At 53.2% G+C, this 19,173-nt stretch overlaps 1 protein-coding gene across 1 annotated transcript in view; it reads left to right on the forward strand.

Annotated features, from left to right (window-relative positions):
- The window catches only part of STAB2 (stabilin 2), a 211,070-nt gene extending 195,607 nt beyond the window's left edge, over positions 1-15,463 (forward strand). The window contains exons 61-69 of the mRNA XM_051845830.3: positions 3,459-3,592; positions 5,411-5,576; positions 5,692-5,798; positions 7,437-7,556; positions 8,350-8,490; positions 10,635-10,745; positions 11,343-11,471; positions 12,591-12,707; positions 13,613-15,463. Of these exons, the coding sequence (XP_051701790.3) occupies positions 3,459-3,592; positions 5,411-5,576; positions 5,692-5,798; positions 7,437-7,556; positions 8,350-8,490; positions 10,635-10,745; positions 11,343-11,471; positions 12,591-12,707; positions 13,613-13,660 (1,073 nt within the window). The 3' untranslated portion in view covers positions 13,661-15,463. The remainder of the gene's footprint in view (positions 1-3,458; positions 3,593-5,410; positions 5,577-5,691; positions 5,799-7,436; positions 7,557-8,349; positions 8,491-10,634; positions 10,746-11,342; positions 11,472-12,590; positions 12,708-13,612) is intronic.
- Positions 15,464-19,173: the final 3,710 nt, after the last annotated feature.

The following is a 19,173-nucleotide window of genomic DNA, read 5'->3' on the forward strand; positions in this document are numbered from 1 at the left end:
TTATTTGAAAGTCAGACATATAGAAAGAGAGGGAGAGGGGAGAGAGACATAGGGAGAAGTGGAGAGAGAGAGAGAGAGAGAGCGAGTGAGCGAGAGAGAGAGAGAGAGAGAGAGCGCAAGAGACAGAGACAAAGAGATTGATCTTCTATCTGCTGTTTGTTGCCCCAAATGGCCACAAAGGCCAAGGCTGAGCCAGGCCAAAGCCAGGAGCTTCATGTGAGTCTCCCACATGGTGGCAAAGGCCCACACGCTTGAATCATCTTCCACTGCTTTTCCCAGGCCAAACTGGAAAAACTGCTTTTTCCAGACACAAACTGGTGCTCATATGGGATGCTGGCATCACAGGCGACAGCTTTACCCATTACACCACAGTGCCAGCCCTGGCATGTTTTTCCCAAAGTTTATTTATCTGAAAGGCAGAGTGACATAGAGAGGGGAGAAACAGATCTTCCATCTACTGGTTCACACCCCAAATGCCTGCAGTAGTCAGGTCTGGACCAGGCTGAAGCTGGGAGCCGAGAATTCCCTGTGGGTCTCCTGTGTGGGTGGCAGGGGTTCAAGCGTCTGCGCCCACATCTGCCCCTCAGGCAGGGAGCAGCTGGTCTCAAACAAGTACCCGATATGGGATGCTGGCGTTGCAGGCCGCGGCTTAACTCCCTGTGCCGTAACACCTGCCCCACAGGGCACCTGGGAGCCCAAGATAGGAAAGCCCTGAAGGATCCTCAGATGTCACTCTGAGCCAAGGCCAAGAGGGACTCCAGTGGTTTAGGACGCAATATGGGCACTGCACATTCTGGCCAATCAGCATTTATGGGGCTGTCTCTGGCTGCACTTGGGTTTGTTTACTGCTGTGATCACTCTAGAGGCAATTTTACCATATCAGCAACAACAACTGACTTAACACCCATAACATCTGAAGTCCCGAGACACCCCACATCCCATCTGAGATGAGACGGGATGTAGCAGCAGGGAGGACTTGCTTTCAAAGGGTCCTTTCAAAGAGACTCTGAATGCAATAAGGGAGCTTTTTAAATGAGTAAGATAAGGAAAATAATGCAGTAAGACAAAAGACAAGAGTATCTTATACTAATATTGCAGCTTATATTAGAAAGCAAGAAAAGTTGCAAAGAACTGAGAGAAAGGACTTCACAGGTATCTGCACAACCATACTCTCAGCAGCACCTGAAGAGTAGAAACAGGTAGGCCCGGGGCATAGTAGGTTAAACTGCCCGCTCGGGACAGCCGCATCTCATACTGGAGCGCTCGTGGGGCACAGTAGGTTAACCTGCCTGCTCGGGACAGCCAAATCTCATACTGGAGCGCTCGTTCAAGTCCCGGCCACTCCATTTGCAATCCAGCTTCCTGCTGATGCACCCAGGAGACAGCGGATGGTGGCCCAAGTACTTGGGTTCCTGCCACCACAAGGGAGAAACTGATGAAGTTCTTGGCTCCTGGCTTTGACCTGTCTCAGCCGCGACTGCTGCAGGCTTTTGAGAAGTGAACCAATGGGTGGAAGATCACTCTCTCCATCGTCTCTTTTCTCTCTGTCACTTTGTATTTCAAAAACATTAAATCTTTAAAGACAAAAAATCTAGAAACAACCCAAGTGTCTATCAACAGATGGATAAATAAAGTGTGTCTCCATACATCAGGATATTATTCAGCCTTAAAAAGGTATGAAATTCTCATATGAGAGTACTTCAGAAGTTCATGGAAATGTAATTAAGATATCTTTTAATACCAGTGTCTACAGACTTTTTGAAGTATGCTCATACGTACCCCATGGATGAGCCTTGAACACATTTTGTTAAATAAAATAAGCAACCAATCTGGCAATATATGCAGTAGAAAGGTTTAAAATAACTCCTATCAAGACGCAGTAGCTCCACTTCTATGGACCATCCTATGGCAATAATCTGAAAATTCAATGTGGGTAAACATACCCACCCCAGCATTACTTAACATCACAAGAAATTAGAAATACCATATATATCTAAGAATAAAGGATGATCAGATATACTGTACATCCATTCAAAGGCACTATCAAGAATTTTGTTGTTGGAGCCAACACTGTAGCATAAAAGGTTAAGCTGCACCAGCCCTGGTGGCTCCACTTCTGATCCAGCTCCTTGCTAATGTGCCTGGGAAACCAGTGGAAGATGGCCAAGTGCTTGGCACCCACATGGGAGACCTGGAGGAAGCTCCTGGCTTCAATAAGGCCCAGCTCTAGCTGTGTGGCCATCTGGGGAACAAATCAGCAGATAGAAGATCTCTCTCGATCTCTCTCTCTCTAGATCTCTCTCTCTGTAACTCTGCCTTTCAAAAAATAAATCTTAAAAAAAAAGCTAAGATAATGTGTCAGCAGGATATTACCACATTTATAACACAGATGACATATATACAAACAGGAAAAAGAAAAAAGACTAGAAGAACATGTATGGTTATAGAAGATTTCTGGGGGTTTTGTTTGTATTTTTACTGACTGTATTAACCTGATGTCTACAATGAGTATATGTCAGTTTTATAATTAAAAAGAAACATTTTTTTTTGACAGGCAGAGTGGACAGTGAGAGAGAGAGACAAGAGAGAAAGGTCTTCCTTTTGCCATTGGTTATAAGCTTATACCTTTGAAAGGCAGAGTGACAGAAAAACCAGGAGCTCTTCCATCAGCTGGTTTGCTCCCCAGATGCCTGCAACAGTCTGGGTTAGGCCAGGTGGAAGCCAGGAGCCCAGAACTCTCTCAATCTCCCATGTGGGTGGGAGGGACCCAGCCACCAGGGCCATCAACTGCTGATTCCCAGGTGCACCAGCAGGAGGCAAGGTCAGAAGTCTGCAGGAGCCAGGACTCGATCCAGGCACTCATAAGGGATACAGGCATCTCAAGCGGCAGTTTAACCCACTGTGCTACAATACCTGCCTCTTTTCTTAAGATTTGTTTGGGGCCAGTGCTGTGGCAAAGCAGGCAAAGCTGCCGCGTGCAATGCTGGCATGCTATATGGGCACAGTTTTGAGCCCCGGCTGCTCCACTTCCAATCCAGATCTCTGCTGTGGCCTGCGAAAGCAGTGGAAGATGGCCCAAGTCCTTGGGCCCCTGTACCCACGTGGGAGACCTGGGAAGAAGCTCATGGCTCCTGGCTTTGGATCAGCCCAGCTCTGGCCATCGTGGCCATTTGGGGAGTAGACCAATGGATGGAAGATCGCTAGCGCACTCACTCGCTCTCTCCCTCCCTCTCCCTCTCTGAAACTCTGCCTTTCAAATAAATGAATCTTTTTTAAAAAAAATGATTGATTTGAAAGGCAGAGTTGACAGAGAAATACATACTTTCAATGCTGCAACATGAAGAGGAAGTGGCTTCCCAAGATACCCTGGGGCAGAGCCCACCCCTCCCCTGCCCCCTCTGCTGGAAGCTCTGCCAAGCTGCAGGGTGAGTGGATGATTGCTCCCCCTCCCCTTGCAGATACCACTGTCGGGGTGTTCCACCTCCGCTCCCCACTGGGCCAGTACAAGCTGACCTTTGACAAAGCCAGAGAGGCCTGTGCCAATGAGGCTGCAACCATGGCCACCTACAACCAGCTCTCCTACGCCCAGAAGGTGAGTCCCCTCTTGTGGACATGGCGTGGGTAGAGGCTACAGGGGAGGAAGCTCAGCCTCTTCTGAAGATGGGGACCCTTCGATTTTTGCCTTCCTGGAAGGCAGGACACTCTGGGAGTAGTAATTCATCATGTCCACTTATGAGGCGCCTACTGTGCACCAGGCACTGCACAGGGTGATTCGTTAGCATTAATTCCATTTCTGGAAGTGTGTGTCACTATTCCCATTTTACAGATAGGGAAACTGAGGCTCAGAGAGGTTAAAGGGCCTGATGTCATACAGCTATGAGCTGGCAGATCTAGCATTCAAATGAATTGCTGACTCCAAAAGTCTACTCTGAACTGTGACACTCGGCTGTCAAGGCAGAGGCAGAGATTGGACGTGAACATTTCACAGCTGGAAATCAGAAGATCAGTAACCACAAGCCTGGGTAGGAGCTACCGGAGCCCCCAAAGCAGCTGGGTTTCTCTGGACTGGCCGCAGCTCTGTGGCTGGAATACATGGTGGGGCCGGTACTGTGGTACAGCAGGTTAAGCTACTGCTTGGGACACACACACCTCCTACTGCCCTGCTTCTGTTCCAGCCCCGTGAATGCACTGGGAGGCAGCAGGTGATGGCCCAGGTGCTGGGCTCCTTCCACCCACATTGCAGACCTAGATGGGAGCTCCTGGCTTTTGCAAGTGTACCAGTAGATGGAAGGGGTGTGTGTGTGTGTGTGTGTGTGTCCGTCCCCCTTCCTCCCTTTCTCCCATCTTCCCTTTCACATACATCTTTTTAAAATGGGGTAGGGGAGACTACAGGACAATTGCCCAAGCTGTCACTCCTATCAGCGAGGAAATGGGGTTCCCTGGTCAGAGCTGCTTATTCTCCGAAACCAAAAGCCCTGCCCATCTGGGAAAGCTGGTGCTTTCTCACTGGGAGCAGAGGTGGCTGCTGCATGGTATGATTTTAGGCCCCTCCAACCTCCATCACTACCAACTCTGTCTGCCTTTCTTCACACCTGATATTTCTTTACCAAGGAACAAAACCTTGGATGCCAGGACCCGGCATTTAGGACGGTCTAAATCTCTACTCTCCTGCTTGCTTCTTGGGTGGCCTTGATCGAGCTGTTGAAACTTCTGTCCTACCTAGCGTGTTTGTGTTAGGAACAAAAGTAAATGGCACAGTAGAAACCCAGCTTCTAACCTTATTAGATCTGGGGCAGATGGCCTGGGTTGGGATCTGCTGCTTGCCAGCTCTATGCCTTGGAGCAAGTTACTCAGCTTCTCTGCGCCTTGATTCTCTGCCTTGTGATGAGGATGGAAGGTTCCTCTCTCATCCTACCACGTGTGAGGATTAAAGGCGTTGACACATCAAAAGCTCTTGCAAGAGAAACTCGCCCAAAATAATCTCTGAATAACTGTTATGGTGGTGCTACAATATGATGATGGTCATGATGATAACTTTGATGATGATGATGGAGAATTAGAATTCTATCACCAGTGAGAGTTCTATCGATGCATAAACAGAAGAATTTGCACATGAGGGAAGTGGCTGATAACCAATTCTTTCATAGAGAACAGAACTGAGTAGGAAGGACTTGGGCACCCACAAAAAAACAGAAGGCACCACTTTCATTCATGCAGGTATTGATTGATGGCTCAATCAACAAAATTTTAATGACCACCTGCAATGTGCCGGGCACAGGGGTAAAAATAGGCAAAATTGAGCCTGACTCCATGCAGTTTTTAGTTGGATGGAGGAAACTGACGTTAGCCAAGTGATCCCACGGGGAGTATGAAACTAGCTGACCGGTGCCCATCATCTGTGTCCCTGCAGGCCAAGTACCACCTCTGTTCAGCAGGCTGGCTGGAGAGTGGACGGGTTGCCTACCCCACAGCCTATGCTTCCCAGAACTGTGGCTCAGGGGTCGTTGGAATAGTGGACTACGGACCCAGACCCAACAAGAGTGAAATGTGGGATGTCTTCTGCTATCGGATGAAAGGTAACTGCCCCAGCTGCACTGCAGGGCCCAGGCCAACCAACCACCAAGGATGAGCAGGGAAGCCCATGCCCCTGCCTCACTGGGGATGGGGGCCCTGTGCACCTCTCCCCTGCAGACGTGAACTGCACCTGCAAGGAGGGCTACGTGGGCGACGGCTTCTCATGCAGCGGGAACCTGCTCCAGGTCCTAATGTCCTTCCCTTCGCTCACCAACTTCCTGAAGGTACGCACCAGGCACCAGTCTGCTTGGTTTCACCTCGGGCAGGCAGAGGCTGCTGCAAAGCAGGCGAGCCCTCGGCAGAAGCCAAAGGCTCATGGCTGGAGCTGAGCACATGGGCACTGGACCTCCTGCGTGAATTTGCCAATCTCCTGTTGCACAATGTTAAGCGTTACTTTCCTCAATGGGACTCAGTTCTCTTACCTGTAAAGTGGAGATGGTCATAGCACCAGCCTCGCAGGGCCATTGAGGGTCACACTGGGAAGCACTCGGACCAGTGGCCAGCACGTGGAAAGCCACTACTGATGACGTCAGCTGTCTCTGTGGCCAGAGCAGTTAGGGAGTGGGATCTGCAGGGACCCCACTCTTCTGTCTTCATGGTCAGCATGGGCACAGGGCATGAGGCCTGCCCAGGAAGTCACATCCATATTCTGCAAGCTATGTCCAACAAAGAGAAAGCCCCACTGGGAGGAGTTGATGCTGGTTGCTCAAAGACCTGAGCTAATAATAGTAATACCAACAGACACAGCTAAGTCTTCTGCACACTGACAGTATGCTAGGAGCTGTACCCAGGCTCCCACCCCCAAGGATGGATGGGACTCCTGGGAACATAAGCCCCACAAGGGAAGGTGTCTCCCTGCCTTGCCCACCACTGTTTCCCCACCACCTTCTGCTATGATTCCCACTTTTTCCGCAAAAAGAAAAAGAGGCTAGGCAAGAGCAAGGCCACAGCCCAACACCCCAGAGCTGAATTCAAACCCAGACTCCCCGTCATCCTTCATGGTGCCTAAGCCACTGTCCCCAGCAGAACCGACAATCGGTGACCTTGGTGGGGAGGGGCATGCAGGGTCAGGACAGAAGTCAGACCAAAAGCCCCAGAACAGTGAGCCTCTGCCCCAAGATCAAAGGTGTGCACCTGCCTGGTCTAAAATCAGGGTCACCACACATACACTGAAGATAAACACGCATCCAACACTTCTGCGGGGGAGCGTGCTCGTGGCAGAGTTAGAACAAAGCCCTCTTTAGCCAGTGCCCCAGCCTCTCTGCACGGAGACGCCCATCTACAATGACAACGCTGAACTAGGCAGAGCGATTTCTTCACATTTAGTCAGTGAGTATTCATTGAACATTTAAGATGTGTCAGTGAGCAAAACAGAACAGAGGAGTGGGTGGTCTGGAGGGCTGGAAGGGGATAAACGCAGTGAGGTCAGGAAGAGGGGGGTGCAGCTCAGGGTCCCACAGCGCACGGTGACAGGGGAGGCTGCAGTGGAGAGGTGGCAGTGCCCAGAGGAGACCGACAGCACTCCAGGCAGGAGGAGCAGCCGCACACACAGGCCAGGCCGAGAGCAGCAAGGAAGCTGGTTTGGGTGCAGCGGGGCAGCAGCCAAACGCCTTGGGCCTCACAAGCCACTCTGCTCCTCCTCTGGGTGACGTGGGCCTTGTTTGGAGAAGACGAGATGTGAGCTTCGACTTGTGTCTCACAGGACCGCTCAGGCCACCACGATGAGCATGGGCGGTGACAGGGCTGTGTCTCAGGACCATGGGGTTTTGTGAGCATAAGCACTGCTGGCTGACATCGGAGTTCCCAGCTGCTGCTGCCCTGCACCCTCTCCAGCCCCCCTGACAGCCGCCTCCCTTTCCCAGGACCTGCTGGTCTACTCCAACAGCTCCGCCAGAGGCCGGGCGTTTCTCAAGCACCTGACGGACCTGTCACTCCGCGGCACCCTCTTTGTGCCCCAGAACAGTGGGCTGGGGGAAAACGAGGTGAGTCGGGGTCCCCGCGTCTGCATTCAGACCCCACCAGGATGGTGCTGTATCAGAAGCCACCCCCACCAAGTTCAGTGCCAACACAGTTTTGGAGCTCACACACCCGCTGATCACCCACCACTTCCGTTGGTCTTGGCACACATGCTGAAACCAGCAGGCAGGGGCTCCGGGCTGGCTGGCTGTGGCTGGAACTTGACAGGTGCTCAGTCACTACTTGTTGAAAAAAATAAATCCTCATGCAACCTTATGAGGTCACTTCCGCTATTATGCTTTTTTTTTTTTTAAGATTAAAAAGTACTTAGCAAGGTCAAGGCCACAGCCTAACACCCTATAGGGGTGCTCTTGCAGCAATGGCAGGGGGAGTGGTGAGCACAAGCCCAGTCCTGCAGTGCTTTTTGAGCCTGGGTTTGGCTCATTAGCTGACGTGCCATTGGCCGACAGGTCGCATACTTGAGTGGGAGGCTCTCAGAGGTCAAGGGCAAGGTCACTGGGCAGGGAAGAACTGAAGCTCTTGATGCCATCCACCTGTACTGGCAGAGAGAGGAACCAGCAGAATTTAATCAGCACATCCACCGAGGGCTGGCCCCAGGCCCTGCTCAGCCACCCAAGGGTTAGGAGGAATGATACCACCCACCTGCTCCTCCCAGGACTTCACATAACAGAAGAGTTTCCACCCCACCTGCTAGCCAGGGGAGCCTCTGGCAGAGTCCAAACCAAAAGCCCAGGGAAACATGACTTCCCAGCTACTGTCTGTCCTTGAACCACCACCCTTCATTCTCTTTCTTCTTAGACCTTATCTGGGCGGGACATCGAGCACCACCTCGCCAACGTCAGCGTCATCCTTTACAATGACCTGGTCAATGGCACGGTCCTGCGGACGAGGCTGGGGAGCCAGCTGCTCATCACCTCCAGCCGGGACCAGCTCCACCTGGTATGCAAAGCCTTCTGGGCTTACTGGGAGAACAGAAGATAATACATGCAAAGTGCCCAGCATACAGTAGGTGCTCAATAGATGGCAACTATTATCACATAAAAGTAAACTCTAACCCTACAGCTAGAGGGTGGTAATGACTGCATACCTCGTGTACCATAGCAACAGGCAGTGCCTATCCCTTGGAAACCAGGCTGGCTTTAAAAGCTGGTGATGGGCCGGCGCCACGGCTCAATAGGCTAATCCTCCGTCTGCGGCGCCGGCACACCGGGTACTAGTCCCGGTTGCTCCTCTTCCTGTCCAGCTCTCTGCTGTGGCCTGGGAGTGCAGTGGAGGATGGCCCAGGTCCTTAGGCCCTGCACCTGCATGGGAGACCAGGAGAAGCACCTGGCTCCTGGCTTCGGATCAGCATGGTATGCTGGCTGCAGCGGCCATAAGGTTGTGAACCAACGGAAAAGGAAGACCTTTCTCTCTGACTGTCCACTCTGCCTGTCAAAAAAAAACAACTGGTGATGAGGAATGCAAACAAAGCCATACGAAAGCTTCTTGAGTCTCTACCTCTGCTTCTGTCACATTGCCTGTCCATCCCAGGCATTATGGTGAACCCTGAAGCTAAAAGGCCCTGGCGCGAATCCCAGTTCTGCTGCCTGACAGAACTCAGACAAGTGATCCAACCTCTGAGTCTCACTTTCCTTCTCTGGTAAATGGAGATGATGATGATGGTGTTGTAAGGAAAACTTCCTTCTCTAAGATTTATTTATTATTTATTTGAAAGGTAGAGTTACAGAGAGCAAGCGAGGGAGAGAGAGAGATCTTCCACCCATTGATGCACTCCCCAAATGGCTACAACAGCTGGGGCAGAGCCAGACCAAAGCCAGGAGCTTCTTCCAGGTCTCCCATGTCGGGACAGGGACCTAAAGATTGGGGCCATCTTCCGCTGCTTTCCCAGGCTGTAGTAGAGAGCTGGATCGCAAGTGGAGCAGCCGGGACTTGAACCAGCACCTCTAGGGATGCTGGCATTGCAGGCAGCAGCTTAACCCATTGCGCCACAGCACCAGCCGCAGACTCTCCCTTCTTACAGTCCATGGCTGAGTCTGCGAATTAAACTGGTATAAGACAGATTAACAGAAGAGCATACAAAGCTTATTTGATATTTTACATGCACAAGGGACTCCTCATAACAAAAAAGATCTCCAGCAGCAGATACAACCAGGAAGTTAGACTTTCCAAAAAGCAGTGCAGTAAATTTGTGAAGAAGTAAAAAAGCATTGGGGCAAAGAGCAGTAAACTGTGGGACAGTGAGTAGGAAATTAATGGGAGGATTACTTCAGTGGTCGCTCTGTTGAGATCCATTTGGGTGTTGACTGGCAGTCTCTTCTCTTCTGACACAAGGGTGCCTTTGCATTACAAACCTTCCCTCAGGGAGAGGGGAGCTCACAGAACACTTCCTGTGTCAGCCACTTCTCAAGTGCTCCAACCTAAGAACAGTCAGTGTGCTGGCGGAGGCGTTCTGAAACTTCACTGATGACAACAGTGAGGGTGGTAGGAGTGGTGGTGACATGGACAGTGGTTGCCATGGTGATCATGTGAATGACTGATGATGCTGACGATCACTCTGATGAAGATGTCTAAATCGTGGGCTGTGTAGAGATGACAATGGTTCAAGGCTTGTGACATGCAGGACATGCAGCAAATGCTAAATTGCATTTTTCAATATTTACCCTGATAAATGACTCTGCGATGGAACAGCAGTTCAGCTTTTATGTGTATCCGAACCACTGAGAGATCTGTTCAAGTGCAGATTAGGATTGAGCAGCTGTGGTGTGGGGCCTCTATTCTGGCCACAACACAGAGACCAGATCCCTGTAAAACCCCCTTTCTAACCACGTGATGTGATGGCTGGAGCAGTGGCCCCAGGCCCAGAGGCATGAGGGCTGCCACTCACTCCCTGGGTGATCCACTTTCCTTCTGAATGCCTACCTGTCATTCAAGTGAGCTGCACAGACGTCCCCTGAGCCCAGGGCAACTGCTGTGTCCCGTGCTGCTCACAGTGGAGGGGTCTCAGGGAAGCTGAACACCCTCCACGGAAGGGGAGAAAGGGCCGGATGGCCCAGGCCTCTCTGACCCGCTGCCCATTTCCCTAGGAGGAGACCAGGTTCGTTGATGGAAGAGCCATCGTGCAGTGGGACATCTTTGCCTCCAATGGGATCATTCACGTGATCTCCATGCCTTTAAGAGCACCCCCTCCCCCAAAGGTGAGTGTCCGGGATTCCCAGGGAGGGGGCTAGAAGAGCCGCCCACACCCACGGCTGCCTTCATGGACGCCAGCCCCACTCCTGTGTATCAGCACAAGAGTGCTAATTTTCTTACCTACAAGGCCTCCCTCCCTGGGTTTTTGGGAGGATTTCAAGTTATTAAGTGTACATGTATAGTCTGTGCTCCGTAGAAGTCGACGGGTGAGTATACCAAGTTTTCCCCTGAAACATGAGGGAGGAATAAGCAGCTGGAAGGTTCCATAGCCTGCTGGGGTTCAAAGCCCACTTCTGCCACTAACGGGCTGTGAGCTATCCGGCAGGTGCTTAACCTCTCTGGGGCTCAGGCCTACCCCCTGCCATTCAGAGTAACACCTGTCCCTAAGTCTTTGGGGTGAACGGACTATTCCACGGGAGGAGCTCAGAACGAACCTGGCAGCAGCAGGGACTGGAAACACGCTAACTACTTGTCATTATCTTTAACTCCACTGCCTCCAAGATGCCCTGGGCCAGCGAGAACAGGGTGAGCCCAGCAGGTGTGCCTCTCTCACCGGGGAGTCACCGGCTTTACGAACAGGCCCTTCCCTTTTCTGCGTGCAGACTCCGACCCACGCTGGCCTGGGCACCGGGATATTCTTTGCTGTCATCCTGGTCAGCGGCGCTGTTGCTCTGGGTGCCTATTCTTACTTCCGGCTGAACCATAGACTAATCGGCTTCCAGCATTTTGAGGTAAGAAAGAACAGGAACATGACGCTGGGGTCCTCCCCCTAATCCAGGCTACGTCAGCCGTCTGGCTGCTCTAGAGACCCCACCCAGGAGCAAGGGTTGCCCCACTGCCTCCTGGATACAGTCTCTCAGAACAGCAGCAGCTCCAGGAAAGGCCTGGGTGAGAGGCTGCCACGCCAGAGCTTTGGTTTGGAAGTAAATTTTCCAGGCCCCAGGAGTCACCTGCACTAGCCAAGCACCCAGCATGATCTTGGGCTTCAGGACTGGATCTGAGGGTTGGGGTGCAGGGTAGGGGACCTGCGCATCCCCCAGGTCCCACACTGCAGCCAGTCACACTCTTCCTGCTCCTGGAATAGTGGAGGTACCTCCAGATCAGCAGAACAGCACCCTTCCTTATGTACTGTGCACCCTGCCCTGGCCCAGCCTCCCCTGAACACACCTGAGAAAGGCTGTTCAGAGTCGCGTACTCAAAAGCTCCAGGCACGAAGCCCCACAGCATCTGTCAGAGTCCCTTCTGTTGCCGTAACTGAGCCTCACTGACTGTGTAACTTACAGCGACGGACAGCAGAGGTTTGTGAAGGCTGGGAGGCCCTTCTTGCTGCCGGGGGCTCTTTGCAGAGGCCCAAGGTGGCGGGGGGCTTCCTGCAGCTGAAGAGGGCATCCTAGCTCAAGTCTCTCCTCCTCTTAGAGAGCCACAGCCCCACCTGGATGGCCTGAGTTCACCTTTCTGGCCCAAGGTCCCACCTGCATAGTCAGGTGAAGCCTCAACATGGGGCGTGAGTTTCCAGCTGAGTTCTGATGGAGACAAACAGCCACGTCATTTTCAGCAAACGTGTCTGCTTCTAGTTCAAGGACAGGCCACACCACGCCAGGGTGCCGGGATAGTGATTACCCTCCGTGCAGTGGGGTGGGGGTGGAGGGAGCACTCTGCCCTGATACGGGTGGTGGTCACAGCCGGGTAGACATGTCCCTGAGCTGACCTCTAAGACTGGTGAATTTCATTATGTATCAATCACTTCTCAATCGCACAAGCTCCCATGGCAGAGAGGGTGGCTGGCAGCAGCTGCCACCCTAGGCAAGACACTGCTGGCTCACAGCCCTCACACTTGTCTTTCTCAACAGTCGGAAGTGGACATCGGCGTTGGGGCTCTGGGCAAGCAGCAGCCTGAGAATATCTCGAACCCCATGTATGAGAACACAGCCTCCGTGCCCCCAGAACCTGCCTACGACCCCTTTGTGGTGAGTGAGCATTCTTTTTTCCCTCTGGGAAGGGGTTTGCCTGGGGCGCAGGGGCAAGATCTTTCAGCAAATCTCAATGCAAAGCTTGGCCCCCCAAAAACCGCCTTCTAGGACATGTCCCAGACAGCAAGTCTGAAGGCCAGTTTTGCAAACGGAAACCCTGTGGCTGTTCAGTTCCTGGGTTCTAATGGGCAGACGCCACTGCAGGTAGGGGAACACCAGAGGTCGCCACCCCAATTCTGTGACCTGGTGAAATGTCTCAAGGAAGAGGAGCCTTGGGCGAAATTGTGCTGCTGCCAACGGTTCCAGGGTAGCAGGTGAACTACAGGATGCAAGGCCAGGAAAGGATCCTTTTTTCCCATTAGCTGGTGATCCTTTGAACTTACACTGATGAGGGTGTCCGAGGCTTTTCGGCTTCTCGTTCTGGGAGCTATGTTGTCTTTGAGGAGGGCTTTCATAGGCAGGGGTACTCCGCTCTGGGTCCCAGACGTGCCTGTTGTTTCCTGGAGGTAGCGATCCCCGAGCTAAGCTGGGGACACCCCTTGGCAGGGGCTCCTTCGCCCTGGCGACAGAAGTTACACGCTGCCTGGAGTGTGTTACCAATCCTGGGCGGAGAAGCTAGGGCTGAAACTGGGCCGATCCTTTTATGCTCACCTGACAAACAGGAAATCTGCCAGCCCATGTGCTGACTGTCCCTGTCTACCCTGCACCTGCCCCACGCCTCCCCTGAGGTGCACAGCTCTGTGACATGCCCAGAGCCGTCAGCGGCACCGACGAGGCCTTCTATCACATGTGGGTGCACCACGAAGGCCTCAGACCAGTGGCCAAAAGCAGTCTTCAACCTGCGTGAGTTCCCAGGACGATGTGAGTCCTCACGGCGCACATCCCGGCCCTCTCTCTTCCAGGACTCAGATGAGCAGCCGCTGGACAGCAGCGACCCCTTGGGTCTCTGATGTGAGCAGACACCATCACCCACCGAGAACCTCAGCAAGAAGGCTGTTAGCCGTGAACTCCTGGCACCACTGCCTCTGGGAAGGGGAGGTCCTTGGCATTCTGAAGCACTCAACACCAGTACCTCCTCCCTGTGGTTAATCTGGACGTGGGGGACGTCTTGTTTCTGTAGGTGAGGGACCACAGCACTGAGTCCAGCCAAGGGGCTTCTCCCTTCTCCGAGCCGCCTCTGTCCCCATCAGATGCCCCTCACGGCAGTAACTGGGACCCCACTTATCTGTGAGATTGTGAGCTCCCGAAGGCAGCGCCAGGCCCCCTTTGTGTTTGTATCCCAGTACCTGATATAGGAAATGCGCTCCAGAAATGCTTACGGAACAGAAATAAAGTCAGTGAGACCAGTCTGGTGTCTGGGAAAGCAGAAACTCCATTCACAGAAGGGGGCAAAGTTTGAAGGCAAAAATACCCTTATTGGGTCTAATTAGGGTCTTCTTGCCCAATCTACTCTCATGTGCTCATCTGTGTCTACTCTAGAAGACAGCACTTCCTACCCACTAGGATGGCTAAGGGAAAGAGAAGAGTGTAGGGAAGGTGTGTAACTCTGAATTTCAAATCAATCTTTTTTTAAAAAAAAACAGCCCAAATGTCCACCATCAGAAATTTCCAATCCACATAACCGTATGGATGACCCTTGAGAATACGGTGCTAATTTCTTCGTGAAACTATCGCGGGGAGGAGATTCAGAAATGGCCAAAACGAGAAAAGTCCAAAAACCACTTATGAACGCACACTTCTGCCGATGAGGAGGTGAGACCCAGAGAAACTCGGCGGCCACGGGAGACACTGCTAGAGGCGATGACACTTGGAGAGCTGAGGTCCCCCAGCTCCGGGCTCATGTGGCTCCCACCTACGGCTGTTGTCTCTAGATTTCGCAATGGTGAGAGATTTGGGGTCATTTCTCCCCCTCCCCAGTGGAAGCTCTCTCACAGCCTCACCACATTTTGATCCCTTTTCAACAGTCTGAACTGGTGAAGGCTAGGGGCTCCCTCAGTGCACATCACTTTACTGAAACTCAGAACGCACAGCTTCATGCGAAGCTGCAGCCTCCCCAGCACCTTACTCTCTACCCCTGGAGGGTAATGGCCCCAGCTGGAAACAGCTTGCTCCAATTGAAGTGTGCAAAATGAAATCAGAGTCCCTCGACAGGAGCCTGGCCACCACCCTGAGCTGGGACCCTGGTGGGGAGCAGCAGGCTGCCTGGGGCCTCCTGAGAGAATGAGGAAGACATCTCGGGGGCTTCCGCATTCGGCTACATCTTTATGCAAGGAAAATGACATCCGGGGCAACCAGGCCACGGGCTGCCAAAGCACACTCAGCGGAACCTGCAAGCTGGTTCACCGGCCGATCTATGTTGCTGTCCCACGCTCTGGTTATTTATGTCCATTTATCAGTAAGTCCTGCTGGCAGACATCATGGCCCTGGGGGCAGAGGAGGGTGTGTGTGTGTGTGTGTGTGCTTTAAGAAAGAAGTTAGGTCGGCGCCGCGGGTTCTAGTCCCGGTCGGGGCGCCGGATTCTGCCCCAGTTGCCCCTCTTCCAGGCCAGCTCTCTGCTGTGGCCCGGGAGTGCAGTGGAGGATGGCCCAAGTGCTTGGGACCTGCACCCGCATGGGAGACCAGGAGAAGCACCTGGCTCCTGCCTTTGGATCAGCGCGGTGCGCCGGCCGCAGCACGTCAGCCATTGGAGGGTGAACCAACGGCAAAGGAAGACCTTTCTCTCTGTCTCTCTCTCACTGTCCACTCTGCCTGTCAAAATAATAATAATAATAATAAATAAAAAAGAAAAGAAAGAAGTTAAACCATGGGCCCCACACTTAGAAGGTAAGGGGAAAACGCCAAGCTCAAGCGATTGTTGAGGCTCAAGTACCAGCTGTACTCAGAACGGGCGGCGCCGGGTGGGGGCACAAGAGGCCGGCACAGAATGAGCCTGGACAAGGGGTGTGCTCGGGGGATAGACGCACTTACCTGGAGGGAGGCTTCAGAGTCGGTTCCTCTCGGCCTCCGTGACACCAGCAGAGGCCCGGTGCCCGCCCGGGGTCCGGTCCTGCTACAGCCATGCTTAGGGGCAGGTTTTGGCCTTCTTGCTTCCAAGCCTCACAGCCAAGTGGCGTACTCTCATAGCCAGAGGGAAGAGGCTACCTCTTTCCCAGAACTGTCCTCTGCCAACGTCCCCTGGAGTCTGAAAGTGCCACATGTGCGTGGCATAGGACAAGGATGAGTCACCCAGGTGTCAGGCCCACAGAACAGCTCCTCCTGAGAACTGACTGCCCCGTCAGTGTTCCCACGTGCATGGGGGCACACAGTGCGGCACCATAGCCCCCCCACGCCAAGGAGGGGGGTCCCCGGTGGGCCCTCCCACAGTGTCGAGCCTGCTGATGTTCAGTGAGCCCCCCTTCCTGAGCCTGGACCACCCTGAACCCCGGGGCTGACATCAGAGAGAACTCGGCTCCCACCTTCTGTTTCGTCTGCCACAGCCACTTCCCAGGACAGTGCTGGGCTCGGGGAACACGTGTGCAGCAATGGCATCTGAAGACAGGGACCCAGCAGCGCCAGCACTGCACTCACGGGCTAGGGGAGCACAGGCAGCTACCGCTGGGGGTCGCACCCGCTGGGGGCACTAACACCAAAGGTGTCACATGCAGCGAAGGAGAAGGGCGGTGGACGGCCAGTCAAAACCTCTTCTGCTAAGAGCAGGGAAAAAAATAACCTCATGCAACAACTTGCCAAGACATCTGCAATGTTTTTAAACTGCAAACGTGTGAGCTTGTTAATGGCTATTGCTACCTTAGAAGAGGCGGCAGTTCACCTCCACACCCTGTGCCTGGTAGAGCGTAAAGCAACGGGTGTGGCGGGGGCAGGCTCAGCCTGCTCGGGTGCTCAGGAGGTGCCGGCGGGGTGTGTGAGGGCAGCCGAGGGGCCATTCTCCCAACCTGCAGGGGACCAGGAGCCCTTCCGGAGCGCTGGGTGGCAGGAGGCACCGCCCACAGAGAACGTGGCCCACCTTCACATGAGCCTTCCAGCATCAGACTCTGCACAGAAAGACAAAGTAGCTCTGACACGCAATGCGTGACTCAACTGGCAAATGCTCAGACACGAGGCCTCTAAAAGACATCATGAGGATCACCATGATGGCTTCCGACGAGGATGGATTCCAGGAAACAGTACTGTCTGTTTCAAAAAGGACATTTTAAAATAAGGGTTAAATACTTTGGGTGCCTGCACTGTGGCATAAGGGACTAAGCTTCTGCCTGTGGCGCCAGCATCCACATGGGCGCTGGTTTGAGTCCCAGCTGCTGCTCTTCTGATCCAGCTCTCTGCTATGGCCTGGGAAAGCAGTGGAGGATGGCCCAAGTCCTTGGGCCTCTGCACCCAAGTGGGAGACCTGGAGGAAGCTCCTGGCTTCAGATCGGCCCAGCTCTACCTCTCAAATAAATAAATCTTTGTTAAAAAAAATATTTGCTTTGGTCTGAAAATCAAAGTTCTTACATCCCAGTCTTCAGACCCGGGGATGGGATGAGGCGGCGCGGCCCACGGGAGATTAAGTCAGGAGGTGAGGCCTCGTGTGTGGGATTAGGACCCATCTAAAAGGGGCCCCAGGATCTCCCTCCCCTCTCCACCCGGTGCGGACACAGCGGGTAGGGCCCATCGGTTAATGAGGAAAATGGCGTCCCCGGGCGCTCACTCTGCTGGAGCCTGACCCTGGACTCGCCAGCCTCGGGAGCGGTGGGAAATAAAGCCCTGCGGTTCACAGTCCACTGTACCACAGCACATGCGTGCGTCATCTGCACACGTACATGCACCTCCACGAAAACGCCAGCCACAAATGCAGACCCGGGCGCGTTGGACCTGCGATCCAAATGCTACAAGTGGTGCTGCCGTCAGCAACGTGGTTTCCAATGTCCTTCAGAAACGCAGGAGGATCCTTTATAAACTGGGGTAAAACAAGGCTAAACTCCTCCTTGGGTTTACAAGTGGCTGCATTCCTGGAAAAGTCAGCATGGTAAATCACATCCAGAAAAAAACAGAGTTAGGTTCTGGGCTGAAAAATGGTAACAGATGTACCAGGAATGTCAACAGGCTCTTTAAGGAGGCAGAGGCGGCGGGCCCTTCCCTGCACAGGGCTCCCTGTGAGACGAAGGCAGTCCCATGGGCCTGGCACCAGGGCCCACAGGTGCCCTCCCCATCTGAGCCCTTCCACCCTATCCACCCACATGTCCCCAAATTGTCCCCAGGGGGCAGTGCTGGCCCGGGAGGAGAATCCCTGCTGGGGACAGAATGAGAGGCGGGCCTGTGCAGAAGTCAGACTCTCCTGTCGCCCTCACTCTAGGGAACTTCATTCACAGCATGGGGACTTTGAGCCCACGCCAAAGTTCTGGAAGCCCCAGCACGTTGGGCCAGCTCTGTCACAGCTCCAAGGAGGAGGAGCAGCGTGCCACTTCCTGGTGGATGACGCACCAGAGGGAGAATAATGCCACGTTTCCACGGGATCACTGAGGAAGAGTGCAGGTGCAAGATGGCAGGCGATCGAGGAGGGAGGGGAGACAGAACGAGGTGTCCCCAGGAGAGGTGAATGATGCTACGGTATCAGCCCAAGGGGAGGTCAAAGACTTTAAGATGTTAACACCCACACAGACATTTTAAAACTTTTTAAAAATAAAGCCTTCAAAATATAAGGGGCCAGCGTTGTGGTGCAGAGGGTTAAGGCACTGCCTGCAATGCCGCATCCTGTATGAGAACCGTTTAAAAACCTGGGTGCTCCACTTTGGATCCAGCTTCCTGCTAATGGAACTGAGAAAGCACTGGAAGATGGCCCAAGTGCCTGGGCCCTGCCACCTCCATGGGAGCCCTGAATGGAGGTCCTGGCTCCTAGCTTTGTTCCAGCCCAGCCAGGACATTAGGGGAGTGAACTAGCAGATGGAAGATCTCTGTCTCTCCCTCTATGTGAACTCTGCCTTTCAAATAAATCTTCAAAAAAAATATATACATGTATTTATAAATGTACCCAAAATCCAGTATGAATTGACTTCATAATACTCCTAAATTCTATGCTTCCTTTCCTTAAAGCCTTTCAGCTTTCCTGTTCCTCCGATTACAAACAGGGCCCCGGCGTCTCCTTGGTCTCCCAGAGGGAGCTCCCTGGGAAAGACAGGGGTCACCACCTGCCCACTGGTGGCTGTGCTCCCCACCGGGGTTTCCGTCCACAAGCTCTGAAGGCAGGTGGACCCATGTGCTTCTGGGAGTGGGAGGAGATGCAGGTGCTAAGAAAAAAATGTAACCTTTCACCCCTTCTCTCGGGGATACCTGGTGGGACCGTCAGAGCTTTGCTTTTTAATCCAAGGCTTCCTCCAATCCTTGTAGGAGAAATAACCTCAAGTGCTGGAGGAAAAGGCACGTTTGGCACGTTGTGGCTTCACCAGCCTGCAGTGACTGAGCACACAGATCAGAGGCCTAACAAAGCGAC

This window comes from Oryctolagus cuniculus, chromosome 11 (genome assembly GCF_051225735.1).
Source record: "Oryctolagus cuniculus isolate XC-2025 breed Fujian yellow rabbit chromosome 11, ASM5122573v1, whole genome shotgun sequence".
Taxonomy (NCBI): Eukaryota; Metazoa; Chordata; class Mammalia; order Lagomorpha; family Leporidae; genus Oryctolagus; species Oryctolagus cuniculus.